Genomic DNA, 15,292 nt, shown 5'->3' with positions numbered 1-15,292 from the left:
GCACGTGCTTACTATGAACTTCAGTACAAGAGACTCTTACCTTTCACAAAGACACACGGTTGAGTACACTTTATGTCAAAAACCTGTATGAGAGCAGAGATAATAATAACTTGGTAAGGAAAAGCTGTTTTTTTAACATCTGCAATTAAATGAATGAATGCACAGTGATTAAAAAAAATCGAGTTTCTATGATCTGAGATGTGAGATCTACATTGGTACAGACTCCACTACAGGCAAGAAATTGAAGGTAATCTTACAAAAGGGACGAGGTCCTGTGGCACAGAGTTAAGCTCCTCAGCACTGCAGCAATGCCCCTCAAACCCTGGCGGGTTCCGAACACCAAAGTGTTCCGCTGACCTGGGCACGCAGAGAGCCCCTCCGCAGGGAGAAGTGCAGGTGCAGCTTACAGAACCCGGAGGAGACACGACCCACAAAACATGGTGACTCGGTAACCATCAAACTCGCCTTTCTGGTAGCATTCCTCTTTAAAATCCGTGAGTCATTTCTGCGTTACAGGCCTATGGATTTAGGGCAGCATAGCCTAAAATAGCCCACGGCAGACGCTGGAAGCGGCGTACCGGGGGCTCATTATGGATTTGTAGAGGCCACGGGCGCCTGTGTGAGCGCGGGCCTCGGCGGTCAGTCCCCGCCGAGTGTAAATCCCCCACGGCCGTGCCCTTGCCGAACACCTGGAACGGGGCCGCGCCGCCGCCGGGCCGTGACTGCCACGTCTGGGCCGCGACACCTCGGCCTCATCCCTGCGGCGCGGACTCCCAGCCTCGGGGAAGCACCGCGAGCGGGGATCCGAGCATCCCGCGGAGCCGGGCGGGGCTCCCCGGGCCGGGCCCCCGGCACCGCCCGGGCGGGGCGGGGCGGGGCGTTCCCGGGCGCCGCTTCCGCCTGTGCCGGGCGGGCGGCGCGGCGGGGGCAGCAGCAGGATGCTGAGCCCGCGGGAGCGCGGCGCCGACCTGGCCCGCTTCTACACCGTGACGGAGCCGCGCCGCCACCCCCGCGGCCACACCGTCTACAAGGTCACGGCGCGGGTGAGTCGGCGGCCGCCGCCCAGCCCCTCGCCCCCGCCGCTCCCCGCGCCCGGCCTGCAAAGCCGCCGCTGGGTGCGGAGCAGCGCCCGCGGCTGCCGTGCCCGGCCGCGACGTGGAAGCCCCTGTGAGGGACACGGGTGGGAGGGAGGGCAGGTGGAACACGGCGGCCCCTTCCGAGCCGAGCCCCGCTCGCCTCCTGCAAACTTGTAGCCTCGCAACGTTGTAATGGCCTCAGACGCGCTTTGCAATTAACTCTCGGTTGCCTCGCTGTGCGTAGCAGGGCGTGCGAGAGCAGCTTAAAAACAAACATCTCCTTCTCTTTTTCCCCCGTTCTTCCGGCCCAGATGTGGTGGGTGGATTGTGGTGGGGTTGCCCAACGTTGCTGCAGTCCCACAGCGCAGCAGCGCTCCCGGGAGGAGCCAGGAAGGAGCCGGGAGCGAGCGGGGTGCGGGGGCTCTGCGCGCCCACGCCGGCAGCACCGAGCGGCCCCAGCCGCGCACGGAGGCTCGGCCTGCCCAGGAGGGGCCAGCCCGGCGGGCAGAGCGCTCTGGGTCACTCAGGCCTAGCACGGGAGGCAGGGAAGCTGCTGCAGATGTTGGGAGAGCTGCTGTGGTGCTACTGACTTTGATGAAAGCTCCGTGTATTCTCCCAGGGAAATTCCTTGCTTTCTTTTCCACTTTCCTATTAAACCAAAAAAGGGAGGCGAGTAAGTAAATATGTGGAGATGGGTTCAAGAGGAGTGGCAGTTTAGCTCACAGGTGTGGTGGGATAGATTGAGAGCATCAGAGGAGGTGTCACAGAGAGACAGAGTTTCCTTAAATGACCCGTGGTCCTGTAGTTAGTGCAGCTGTACTCATCCTGCCTGTGAGAGCAAGGCATGCTTATAAGCACCCTCCTCTTAATTCAAATACAACATTCTGTATATGTATAGAGGTTGTAATGTCAGTTTGTTAGCATATGATCAGTTTGTATGACTTGTAAAATTAAAAATAAAAAATTTTTGGTCAACTACCTACCTACCTACCTACCTACCTACCTATCTCTCCAAGTTCACCAAACACAAATATGTTTAAACTATTCTTTTTTGTCCAATACAATGTAGTATTTGTGAATAGGAAAAAAAGAGTTGCTTTTTCCTATGATGCTGCAATTTAAAAAGACTCTCCTGAAATGGATGCAGAGAAGACAATACTATCACATCTTCTGCAGTTGTTCTTGATGGCCCAAGCATATGTGTGTGTACTAAAAAGTTTTGTCAGTGAAATAAGGACTAATAGGAATGAGCCAAGACTTCTGCTGCTTATTTTGCTCTGGTTTTGTTCTTACTGGCTAAAGCCAGTTAAATTTCTCTGTGATGTTTTGGTTTCTGTAGAATTGTTCAAAATTGAGTTGTGGCTGACTAGTTGGGGATGTCATTCTCTCTCCTTGTCCCCCAAACTGAGGGTGCTCTGGTGCCTTTCCAAGCAAGGCAGTGCAGAATTAGGTGGTGTGCTTCATTTAGCTCAGAGCAAGGAGCTGGTCAGTCTGTGAGCTGTCTAAATTCAACTGACCTAACCAGAGATCATTAGTTTTTTATAGTGTTTTGATACCTAAAATCACCAAAGGGAAAAATTATTCCCTTTTTTTGCAGTAAAGGATACTTTGGACTCCCAAGTGCAGAAATATGAATAACTTTTTTTTTCAGCAGGGCTCTGGTAATAGGTTGTATAGTACTTGAAGTGAGGATTTGGGAAATTGAATAATATGATTTAAAAAGGATTCAGTGTACATATCAAGTACCCTTTCTGTTTCTTTCCTCCTATTCCTCCCTCCTGTTCCTGTGGTGATCTGGCTCCATGGTTGATATCACAGCACTCCAGCTGTATTTGCTGAGCATCAGCTCAGCAACTTTGGGGGACCGCCAGGAAAAAAGTGAGGTGGGCCTTCCTGTTGTGTTGAATATCATTCTAGCTGAGATCCAGGATAGTCAGTATGTGTGAGTGGAGATTTGTGGCTCCTTAGTGCAGTATGAGAGTGAATCCTTTGTGAAATGAAGTTAAAGGAACTTTCTGTTTCAAAGTAATATAGATAAATAATCATGGATAAGAAAGCACTTGTATTAGTGTGTCCTAAACATCTGGCCCAAGGCATAACTACCCATGCAGTCTCCTCTGAGTGCTAATATCATTATTTCAGCTTTTTTCTTAAAGGTTTTGTTTGTATAGCAAAGAATATGTATTTTCTCGTAAACTGTAGCATAATTTTAAATGCGGACAAGTTTAAATTAATATTGGCTTTTTAATACCCATTTCCAAATGCAAAGAAATAGATAGATATTAGCAAGTGGTGATGAGGAGTGTTCTTTAACAATACCTGAAAATATTAGCCACTAATGAAAGTTTAGAGAATTTGGAAGATTAAAATCATTAATGATAATTAAAGTTCTAATGAGTTATGTTGGATATCTGCAGGTCAGATGAAGAATGGGGTAATCTGAAGTACTTTTCTCCATGTTGAGGGTCCTTGTAGGATCTCTGTTTTCAGAGTCTGGTCAGTAATTACACATTGCTTAGCTCATTGGTGGGTATCCTAATGATATTTTTGAAAATAGGTTATAGTTGCTTGTGTTACAGATTTGCAGAAGGATCTGACTGCTTTGATCCTTGGGGAAGGATTAAAAAAAGTACATGGAAAATTTAGGGGGTTGGGTCATCTTTGCCAAGTCTCTAGGTTGACTATAGATTGGGAGGAAGGGGCAGACCTCTTGTGAGATTGACCTTCAGAAAAGGATATGAGGAACAAAGTAGGACAACACATAAATTATTACATACTGACTTAAAGTTGGCATGGCTGGGAGATATAGAAGGCGGTGTAACATAAGAACAAGTGTGAAACAGGGCCTCTGGGTTTTATTCCAGATTCTTACTAACTGGCTGGGTAATTACTCATCTCTCTGGGTCTCCTTCTGCCCATCTGGTAACTTCCCTAGCTGCCAAAACTGTTGCAAGGCTTTAACTAAAGGTGAACTGCAAAGCAAAGCAGTTGGTGTCTGCCCTTTGGTGTTCTCTGTGATGTGTAGCCATGCCTGTGATATTTTCTTCCCCCAGCTCTACAGACTCCTTGCATCAAGTACGCCAGCTATTAGAAAAGGAGGTTAGGATTATTTCACCAATTGTTCTTATAAACTGCCTGGTAGTGAATGAAAGAGCAACAGCCACCAAGGTTAACATTTGGTGAAGTTGCCAAATGTTAGATTACTCAAGAGTGAGGAAAAGTGGAGAAGGGTTTTGTCAATGTAGACTACGCTGGAAGAAGAGGACTTTGGTGTGCAAGGTGAGAGAGAGAACAAGGAGCTGTGAAGGAAAATGTTTCATGTCTTTTGGGAGATTGTTAGAGAAGGAAACACTTCTCTTTTCCATCTTGTCTCCTCCAAAATGTGTGAGAGGTGAGCGGCTGGGCTGTAGTAAACGGATGGTACAAAATCTGGGAGGCTTTGGCAAGGATTCTTGCAAAATGGAAGTGAGGAAGAGAACTGAGTTTGTGGGAGATATAAGAGGTGTGGTGTTGTCACTTAGCAAGAGGAAAGTGTGGATTCAGTGGCTTCCATCTCAGCAGCAGCTGCGTGGTGCTTGCGGAGCGGGGGGACGGCGTGTGAGTCTCTGGGGTGCCAGTGCTCTGGGCTCCCTGCGCTTCCCTGCACGCGTCACCTCTTCAGGGCATCAATTATTCCGGGGTGTGGCGCTGAGGACAGTCCCAGTTGCATTAAGAATGCCCTATTTTGCTTTAGCTAACAATAGACTAATTATTTTGTTAAACAGCTTTGGCTCTTATGATGGAGGATATACTGACTTGCACAAGATAATTGCAGTTATGAATTAAAGATGTGTCTGTTTGGTTTGTGTGTTTGTGGGGATACGCTCTTACTGCTCTTTATAGGACCAGAACAAAACTTGGATTACAAAGGCTTTTGTGATCAATATTTATTTAAAGAAGAAAAAAAATCTTCATGAAATACAGGCTTCTTTATGGTGTGCAGCCAAGCCTGATTTTCACTGCAATTTTCCCCTGGACTAAGTAATTTATAATTAATTAGGCCAAGAGTTTTTAAGGAGAAACAAATACACCAGGATAGTCAGACGTGTCTGCACTCTGGTGATTGTAAGTAAAGTGGAAATACTGTCTTACTAAATACAAATCCTCACATTCTCAGTGAGGTTGTTTGCAGCTTATATTAAGCCAAGTAGCCTTAGTGAGCTCTTCTTATTGGGAATAATGTGGCCATAATATGAATTAATAGGAAGAGACTGGAAAGATGATAGATGTGCTCAGTGTAGCTTTGTTTTGAGAGATGCCTTTTGTGCCATTCTGCCTAGAATGTACGTCTGTCTTTATGTGTGATCAGAACTGACTGCTGCTGAAATCCCTCACTGTGTTGTCTTTGGGTATTTGACTTCTCTAAAACAAAATCAAAACTTCCTGAGTGCACAGGACCATGCAGCTGTTTGCCTTTTTCCAGACTTTTCTCTTCAGCAACAAATCGTTGTATGTTACTCTTTAACCTCCAAACTGAAAATCCAAGGACTTACGTGGTTTCATTTTTGTTTTGCCTTTCAGATTGTTTCAAGAAAAAATCCAGAGGATGTCCAGGAGGTAACATTTTAAACTTGTGCAAATGTCTTTATGAATCACACTATGGCTTTTGAAGCATCTTTGATGTAATTTAGCAGTTTCTGTGTGTTTTGTCCTTGTAATTGAGCCAACAATTTTCGTATGTTTCCATTTGTCTTTAGCTTTCATAGTTAAAAACAGTAGCTAGTGTAACATGATGCATTTCATCCCTCAGTGATGAATGGTGACTTGAAACAAAGTCTTAAGGACTAAAGTGTCTTTTGATAACAAAACTGCTTTGATAACTTTACAAGCTCTTTTCTTGAGACTGGAATTGGCAAATTGATGGTTACTTAACTCCTACTGGTAAAATTAGAGATCAGTCCACAATTCAAGTCTTAGGTCTCAGCTGTAGGTACTCTTTTCCTCTTTAACCAATGCTTGCTTCACTGAAAAGCCTACACCATTACTGTCTGTTAGTGAAGAAGGAGAATGGAGGAGTCTAGGAGTTGTTGAGAGAGATTAGACTGCAAGTTATATATGTTATGCCTATCTCTCTGAGGCTCCTTTAGTATTTCCCAGTGATATACTTTGACAAAACTTTAAAATTACTTATTATTTGCCTCTTCTGACAAGTCTATGAATAAGGGTCTGACCTATTCTTGTGCATCTTAAATACCTCAAAATTCTGTCACAGGAGTCATTTGTTGAGAGAGAAAAATACACCACATGTGTGTGCATTGTAGATTTTTTTTCTTTTTAATTAAGAAATCTTCCCCCTCCCCGCCCTTGATTTTTTTCCTGGACTAGTGACTTGACATGGTTACTATTATACTATGTACCTGCAAAATCTTCCCTCAAAAGCACAACGTTATGGTTTTTCAGACATTGTGTAACACATGCATATGTTCAGTTTCTGGTGCAGTCTCTTACTAAGACTGAGGAGAACCTACATAGCTGATGAAAGATGAGTTCATAACTGAATTCATTGCATCATTGAATTGGCTAATACATCTAACACCCCTTTACTGCATCTTTCTTTGAAATCTTGAGAATCAGGCAAGCATGAGCATTGGTACTTTTTGCATTTTTTTTAATCTCTAGGAGATTAAAATAACTTATCAGAATCAGAGATGATCATGGATCTAGTTTAGAACTGCATTACTGTAGTTTGTAGCTTGATGTTCACCTTTTCCAGGGAGACTCCTGAATTGAACCTATCCATGAGCACATTCTGCCATTACCTTAATCTTCATTTGTGAGGAAAAGCACTTTATAAGAGCTGTTGATGAGTCCATTCATCAGAAAAATATATTGTAAGTGTCTTTCAGCTAGAGTATTGCATGAATATGTGTTAAGTAGTTTTGACACAATAGCAAAACCATATCTTTTAGTTGTTGCTTTGATTTGTGGCTATAGGTTACCCATGCAGAGTTTCACGTGCTCTCGACAATAATAGGACATAAATATGAGATGAACTTCTTAATAGTTGTCCTTTTCCACCCTGCATTGTACCTTATTAATTATTCTGCATGTGATAGCATGTTAGATGCAGGGTGAATCTGTTACAAGCATTATCTGAAAATAGTTGGTTATTGCAAGGAATATCCTAAATGCTAGTTGACATAAGGGGGAATTGTAGTCAGAAACCCTCATATGTTGAGAGCTTTTCTGTTACATGGTCTCTTACAGTAAAAAAAAGAACTGTGGGCAGCCTTTGGAAGAAAAAGAATATGCCCTTAACCTGCTCCCACTGAAAATAAATTTACCTCAGTTTTCCAGAATGCTCAATGAGGAATTAAATGGGAAATTTTGTGCACAAGACCACCTCATGGCTTTAAGATATGTCTCATGCAACCTGCTTCCCATGTCCATGTAGGACCAGTGAGCTGTGCCTGCCTCCTCCTCCAGGTGTCCCTTAATGCCACTGCTGTGATGTGAATGCGTTCTTCATATGTACAGCTGCTCGTAAGGCTGAGTGCTGTGACCTCAACTCCACTTGCCAGTTTTCTGTCACATCTTTTGGCTGCTCTTTGGGATACAAATCTTTACTACTGCAGCCAGTTAGAGCTCAGTGTAATCCTGGCTGTTGTTGTTGGGCCAGGAAGGAAGAGAACCTTGTAAGGGCTTTCCTCTAGAAAGGATGAAATAGATCAATGTGAAGTTTTGTGTGGGCATAGCAGATACAGAAAGGCCACTGGACCTAACTTTAATGTCCTTGCTTCTTGATGGTAGCAATGTGGTGTGTAAGGCAATTGCATCTAGGGTAGTCCTGTGGTGTTTTTTTTCCTTTTCATTTAGGAGAAAGGCTTATTCATTGTGGAACAGATGAGTTGCATGAGTTAATAGAGATCTACTGGCTCTCGCCATGACAAGCACCTTATTGCATTACAAGTCTAACATATGTTTTATGATATACTTGCTGTGCTTCATTGGGCCTCAAAGTACAATGTGTCCTTCCTCCAACTCTAATTTCTAATGAGGATGTTAGAACTTTGCTAACTTTGCTGGGCCACATGCATGCAAAGGCATGTTTTCTATGAGCTTCTGGAAGGTTTTAGGATAACCTTGACTGCTTTTGCTATGCAAGTTACTTAGGGACATTTATTTTTCCTCTTGACTGTTGAGTGATCACTTGTAGCAGTGAAAAATGATGCTTTTTTAGTGGAATGAAATCTCATGCTCTTATTTTTTGGCAGCTTTTCATGTTGTTTCCAAGTACTGACGATACAGTAACTCAGTGTTTAAAGAATTCACCATCTTAAGCAATTTTGTGTTCTATATGCACACTGCTCAAGAAGTGCGAATCATGCACTCTCTGGTTATTGGATTTGATAAAAGTATAGCATTGAAAAATTATTATTTCTGATAGCAAAATGACTAGTTTGCCTTCTTGAGATTCCTCACTTGTGTGTGAGGAGTACTAGCTGTAATTAAGTAATGAAAATGTGCCAATAAGGGAGTTAGAATCAGGACTGCTGGTTCCAGTATAGCTAAATTTATAAGGTGGATAGTGTGTTGCCACACTAAAGCTTTGCATGTCCACTGTTGAGAATCCTCTTACCTTATATCTACATTGCTCTGGAGGTAGGACTTGCATCTGCTGAAACTTAGAAGGCCTCTCACTGCAGTATTAAAAAAAACCCCAAAAACAACAGTACAAAAATGCTCTAAATCGAAACCTTTTGCTTAGCTCTGAATCTGGTTTGCTTGAAAAAAAAATCAACTTTTTCAAATATGATTGTTCATGAGAAGGCAACCTTCTAAATCATTCAGAAATATGGGGAATATTTAAAGTTGTGGTTAGTTGTATTAAGTTAATTGAGACATTTGACTGGTGCAACTGTGGAATCAACTGCTGAATGCATGCACTCTCCTTGGTTTTTTCCCTTCTGTTCTACTTTAATCACTTTACATTAGTGTTGAGGTTTATTGTGATGGCTTAGGGAATCTGAACAAAAAGGAGGTCAGGATATAAAAAAAAATCTGTGTTAATATCTTTTCATCCTGATAACAAATCCAGTAGCAGTCAAGTGTTAGTGTTATTGTTTAATTCTTTCATTGGTTTGATTTTCCTACTGGACTTCTCCTCCTTTCTTGAAGAGAAAGAATGGGATGGAAGAAGGATAAAGTAGATACCTGACTGAGAGATGACTACTTTCTGGAAAGGGAGTGACATCTTTATATTCCTAAGATAGAGTTTTTGTCTAGATTACAAAAGGAACATAATTTTTTTTGGTGTGTTATTACAAAAAAACATTTAAGATGGAGGCTAGCACTTACATCTGATCCACACTTTGCATACACAATTTAGGAGCTGTTTTCTAGTCCTGGGTGCTTAATATATTGTCCCTAAAAATCCCTTGCTTGTGTTGGGATTTCTCTTCCCTGGTTTTCTCTTTTGCTGTTGTGTCTCTTCCCCACACCTGCAGCTGCACCAGGCACAGTGTGCTGTTGAATTTTGGATAGTACAACACTCCTGTTCAGCATTTTTTCCTCTCTTACTGGCTCCCTGTGTAGGTCTGGATCTCAGAATGACTGAAGCAGTGCTGCCTTTGCCCTCCTTTCAGCTTTTACTCAGTTTTTCTCTATGCACTGAGGTGTTGTTAGCCACAGTGTGGGTTGGGGACAGATAATGGCCTTTTTTTATGCTTGTTACACTTGGCAGTTCAGACTGTATATTTTTGTTAAATAAATTTGCTGGAGTTAGTGGTCTGATGTGATTAACCCAGTGGATTTGTGGTATGATGTAATATGAACAATGAAACTCACTAATGCTTCTCTCTGGTTTCTCTGCTTCAGATAATCGTTTGGAAGAGATACAGTGACTTTAAGAAACTGCACAAAGATCTTTGGCAAATTCATAAAAACCTATGCAGACACACAGAGCTCTTTCCACCTTTTGCCAAAGCAATAGTGTTTGGTAAGCATAATTTCTTCCTGACCTGCTGAAATTCTTTGATAACTCAATATCTATAAATACATCTTGTTTTGTAGCTGGATGAAAAATTTCCTTGTGCTTTTTCTACTTGACCTGTATGTGTATGCTTTTATTTATTTTTGTAATATATAAGAGTTTATGTCCTCCCCTCCACGTTAGACATAGTAGCTGAGATATTTATTGATGTATATGTTCTGTATCTTTACAACATACATTCCCTGTTTTCAGGAGCATAAAGTCTATATTAGCTTTGTGAACAGCACTTGAACAGCAAAAAAACCATTTTATGTATGAGCTGTCTGATTTTTAGTGATGAGCTGTATTAAAGTATTAAATGGTTGTTACAGAAAAAAATATTGTGGCAATGTGATTGCAATTGTCAGTTTTATCTAGCTAGGCTGTTGAGATCAGTTTTACATATTTCATCAAAACAATCTGCCAGAGAAACAAGTGACAAAAAGGAATTAGCTCTTATAGGTCTTAACTTCATCCTGATGTGTATGTCCTTATCAATGAGCTATAGGTGGACTTCCAGTGAAGTGGTGTGAGTGTACAAAATTCCACCTACCACACTTTTTTTAGCAGTGTTGTTTTTATAAAATCGCCTTTTTTTAGTGTATGTTCTTCATGTTCAGCACAAACTGGAGCTATGTTTATATATCACACAATATCCACTGTGTTTTTAAGTGTTTTTCAACAATTTTTTAGTGTGTTCAGCATGTTTGGTATCTTTTTTGCATGCATATACTGCATGCTCTGTGAGTGTATCTGAGGCATTTCTAAAGTGTTGCTGACTGTTGCTTTTGGTATACATTTACCATCTGCTTTTGAAACCTTTTTCCCAAGAATTTTAAAGCTGTATTTTGAAAGTGTCCAACAAGTGTTTGAGATTTGTTTACTTGCATCTGTCATGCACATTTGGTTTGGTTTTGCATGAGCTTTTTGGTTTCTAATGTGCTTTTGGGGTTAAAGGTTTCCAGTGTGGACTGTTTTTAGGTGTGGTTTTGGTCCCTAGGGCATGGCTAAGATGTTATTTCTGTCCAGGATTTCTTTAGTGGATTCTTTTTGCATACATACACGGTATGATTTTTCAGTGTATTATTTTATGAGTTATCCAGTGGAATTTTTTCTGTGTATCCAGTATATTTGCTGGGCCTTTTTAGCATGAATTTACCACGTGCAATTTATCATTGGGCATTTTAATGGTTTTTAATCTTTGAACATGTTTGGTGATTTTTTTTGGCGTGCACCCACCAGATCCTTTTTGGTGAGGTTTTCAGTTTCTGAGGTGTGTTTTGGGTTTATTAAATCTTTTTCAGAACCTAAGGCATTTTGGGCTTATGAAATCTTTTTTATGATGTTTACAAGTTGGTTTAGTTTGGTGGTTTTTTCCTTTGTTTTGTTTTTTTAATCAGCATTCATTTGTGTTCATGGCTTCTCTATGCACCTTGCATGGGGTTTAGTGTCCAGGATGTTTGGCATTTTTTAAAATGCATCTGCCATATGCTCTTGTTTCTGGTCTGGGATTTCTGTGTGGTTTTTGGTGTGGATTTTGGTTCTTACAGTGTTGTCCCAGTATGTTTGGCATTACTGCAGTGGTATTTCGGGTGTCCAGTATGTTTGGCATCTTTTGGCATGAATTTCCAATGTGCTCTTTTTTTGCTAAGCTTCTTGAACTATTAAAAAAAATGCCTTTTGTTTTTTGGGCATTGCTGCAGTGTTGCTTTCCATTGCCATGTGTTTTGAATATGTTTTTTTAAACACACAGCACACTTCAGCATGGATTTGCCTTTTTTTTTCTTTTGCATTCTGCTACCACATCCTTATTTTTCCCTTCCCCATATTTTTAGCATTTTTAGTGTTGAGCTTGTTTGGCATTTTTTTACCACACCTCTAGGGCATGCTTTATGTGTATTTGCAGTTTCCATGTGTTGTGTCTGGTTTTTGTGTTTATTGCCATACATGTTTTTTGCATGGTTTGGATGTATTGTGCACGTTTCAGCACCCAGACAGTATTTGGTGTTTTTTTGTGCATATCTAGTGCTGCTTTTTGCAGGTTTTCTTTGTGTGGCGTTTTTTAGCAGTGTTGGGCAGTCATCTAGAGGCTATTTTCCCAAATTTTTTGCGTGGCTTAGATTGTATGTTTTAGCATCCAATATGTTTCACATTTGTTGGCCTGCATCTATGAAGCTGAATTCTGATGTAGATTTTGTGGCTCTCTGCTAGGTGAATTTCCTGGTTTAAATTGTATTTCACATCAGCCAAATTGTATCCAAGTTTCATGTAATTTTTTTTTTGGTTATTTAAGAAGTTGGAAGTGGGGTAAGTTTTGGTGCTATGCCAGAGCATGGGGAATAATTGTTAAATAAAGCATATAGTGTTTGTTTCATTCTGAGATTATTTTAAATCTGATTTACAGAGTAGAGTTCTCATTGGACAAATTATTTACAAAGCTAGTATTTGCAGAGCATAATTTAACTTCAGGTAGAAGATATGATAGCTATTCATATAGGGGAGAATAGGGGAGGGGTAAAACGAAATCAGGGTGGAAGAGAGTATAGGTATCTTAAATAATGTCTTAAATAATTTAAAGTTGCTATAAATGCAAATTAGCTGTTTTTACACTAGCTCTGTAAGCAAGGGAAGAATTGAGTGAAATCCCTTCTGAAAAACATCCTTCTTCTATTGTATTTAGTAAACAAAAGTGACTGAAATGTACTTTGTGAGAGAAGGAAATACACAGAAACATTCAATGCAGTTATTTATTAAAAAGCTCTTTGAAATTAAAACTAAATGAAAACAAACCCCCCTACATTTAAATGAAACTTAGACACAGAAAAATACAGAAAATTGGAGTAATGTAAAAACAAATTTTAAATGATTGGTACATAACTGAAAGGAACAGCCCTATGTGACTCTCCAATTTAAGAATTATTTTTGTATTTACAATATAAAATTTTACTGTGTATCCTTCCATTGCAATTCTGCACATAGTAACTGCCATATGATTTATTTTAATTTAAAATAAAAATCCTAAGGGGTTTTTTGTACTAGAGGAAAAATACAATCTTCATAGATAACAAGGTTTTGAAAAACTCGTTTTCAGTCTCCTTCTGTTAGTGGTGACCTGCAAGGTCCATCTCTCTCAAGATCTTTTGTTTCCATGCTGCTTTGATGGACCATTTCTGTAGTATTGCTTCCCTGTGGCAATGTTACAATTGTTGCAGCTTTTAGACTAGTTTCTAATTAAACTTGTGAGTGGAATTGTTGGCAACTGGTGGGGGGTTTTTGGCTTTTTTTTTTTTTTTTTTTTTTTGTTTGTTTTGTTTTGTTTTGATTGGTTGGTTTTTTTTTTGGATGCCTGTGCTTTAAATAATGTATGTACCTATTGTTTGCAGAGGTGCAGTTTGCAAAATGGGCAATGGTGGCTCTGACAGTTGAATTTAGTTGTAGTAGAGTTGTTGAAGCTGAGGAGCATCTCCAGTTCAGCATTCAGAGTTTCAGGAGATGGTGTGGAGAACTGAGATGTATTTAAAAACAAATGTGTCATGCTGTGCTTCCATATTTCATGCAACTAAAGACTTGCTACAAAGTGTGTGTGTTTTTATGTTGTTGTAGTAGAGCTGCTTGTATCAAAGCAGAAAAATTGCTCTGGATGGGAGAAAGAAATCATCTGACTTTCTCTGTACTTCACTTGAACATTTTCCACTTGTTTTATAAGAAAAACCTCAGTGAACTTGATCATGGAAATCTAAAATGTTCTAACATATCCAGCTGCTAAAATTATGATACCTCTATCTGGGACATAATTACTATTCTATCCGAGTTATATACTGTTCTATCCTATCCTTAACATAATGTTTTTCAGTACTTTCAAGCTACTTCTTTTTTGTTGTTGTTGGACATTGGAAGTATTTCCATATGTTGACCATACATGGCATTTTACCAACATATGGGTAAATCTGCATGTATTGTATCTAGCAATCGCAGAAATGTACTCTAGTATAAAAATAATACTACACCCCCCAACCCACCAAAAAAGAAACAAAACCTCCCCAGATATTGATAACTTGCTAGCAGTGAGTCAGAAAGATGATTTTCGTTATAAAGCTCACATAAGGCTGCTCTTTGTATTTGAAGACACTGAATGAGGTAATGTGTTTATGAATTTTGTGCCATGTACAGTAGGAAGTCTTGTGAGAAGCTGACTGAAACATGAACACACACTTTGCTGGGTGTTTAGTTGTTCAGGTCTGCTCCACAAAATTAATTGTGGATTCTTTTAACAGGAACTTACATTTGGTTTTTATGTAAATAGGAAATGTTGAATGGATCCTTGCTGGAGGAGTAAGAACGATGTTATATGCTGAAGTTGTAGTTGACACTTCTTACAAATATCAGAAAGATGTGATTCCTATAATGAAGTGTGTGTATGTCTGAGAATTGTAAAGACTAGCAGAAATAATGTTGATTTAGATGCAGAATGACATCCTGATAGAAATGTTGGAAGAGTCAGCTGGCTGCGTAAGCACCTTTGAGCATTTCCTTGAGAAGAGTGACAATGAAAGTGTTGAGCAATACAACATTGCTTGAAAGTACAAAAAAAAGGAAAAGGAGGAAGGAGGTGGGCAGGGCTGCCTGGGAATTAAACTGCCAGCAAGATGCCAGGAGGTCTGTGAACTGAACCAGTACTGAATAATGTTCTTCCTTCCCCTAAAGCCCTCTAGTTCTAGAAGCAGTTTTTCTGATGCTATCATGATGCTAATGGGCTGGAAAATGCGACAGTGACTAATGTTTCAACAGCTCTGTTCTAACATCTATTTCTATTTTTTAGCTCAGCGTCCTAAGAAACTAAGGCTTGTGTAATTGTGCCTTTAAAAAGTCGAACCCCTTACTGATGTGGCTAATATCAGATAAATTTGAGAGTGAAAGTGGTTGCAAATGTAGTTATACTTCTGCAAAGTCTGTGAAATGGCAGCTGAGTAAGAAGAGAGCATGTGTTTTGGTGCTGCTGAGGGCCAGGCAGGCTCAGCTCATACCTGTGGGGTTTGCAGCTGCCTGGCAATCAGTGAATGCACACTGGCCAGCCTGCTGTCACACTGGTGCTCAGTGGAGATACTCACACTGGTGCCCAGTGGAGATACTGAGAAGATGTAAATAAGCAAGATTCGTTTTTATTGAGCTTGATTAAATGAAAGGGAGAGATTCTTGAGAAACAAGG

At 40.6% G+C, this 15,292-nt stretch overlaps 1 protein-coding gene across 3 annotated transcripts in view; it reads left to right on the top strand.

Annotated features, from left to right (window-relative positions):
• The first annotated feature begins 857 nt into the window (after positions 1-857).
• Positions 858-15,292, top strand: part of RPS6KC1 (ribosomal protein S6 kinase C1) — an 84,647-nt gene continuing 70,212 nt past the window's right edge. The window contains exons 1-4 of one of the 3 annotated variants that reach the window (XM_071426259.1): positions 858-1,043; positions 2,895-2,959; positions 5,637-5,672; positions 9,933-10,053. Coding sequence is in view for 1 of the 3 variants with exons in the window: in XM_071426251.1 (XP_071282352.1) it covers positions 939-1,043; positions 5,637-5,672; positions 9,933-10,053 (262 nt within the window). In the remaining 2 variants the exon portion in view is untranslated. Of the gene's footprint in view, positions 1,044-2,894; positions 2,960-5,636; positions 5,673-6,927; positions 6,947-9,932; positions 10,054-15,292 lie in introns of those variants that run through there. The other 2 variants (XM_071426251.1, XM_071426269.1) reach the window with 2 other exon arrangements.

This window comes from Agelaius tricolor, unplaced genomic scaffold (genome assembly GCF_023055355.1).
Source record: "Agelaius tricolor isolate 1412-34295 unplaced genomic scaffold, bAgeTri1.0.p SCAF_1, whole genome shotgun sequence".
Lineage (NCBI taxonomy): Eukaryota > Metazoa > Chordata > Aves > Passeriformes > Icteridae > Agelaius > Agelaius tricolor.
This window is presented reverse-complemented; position numbering and strand designations above follow the sequence as displayed.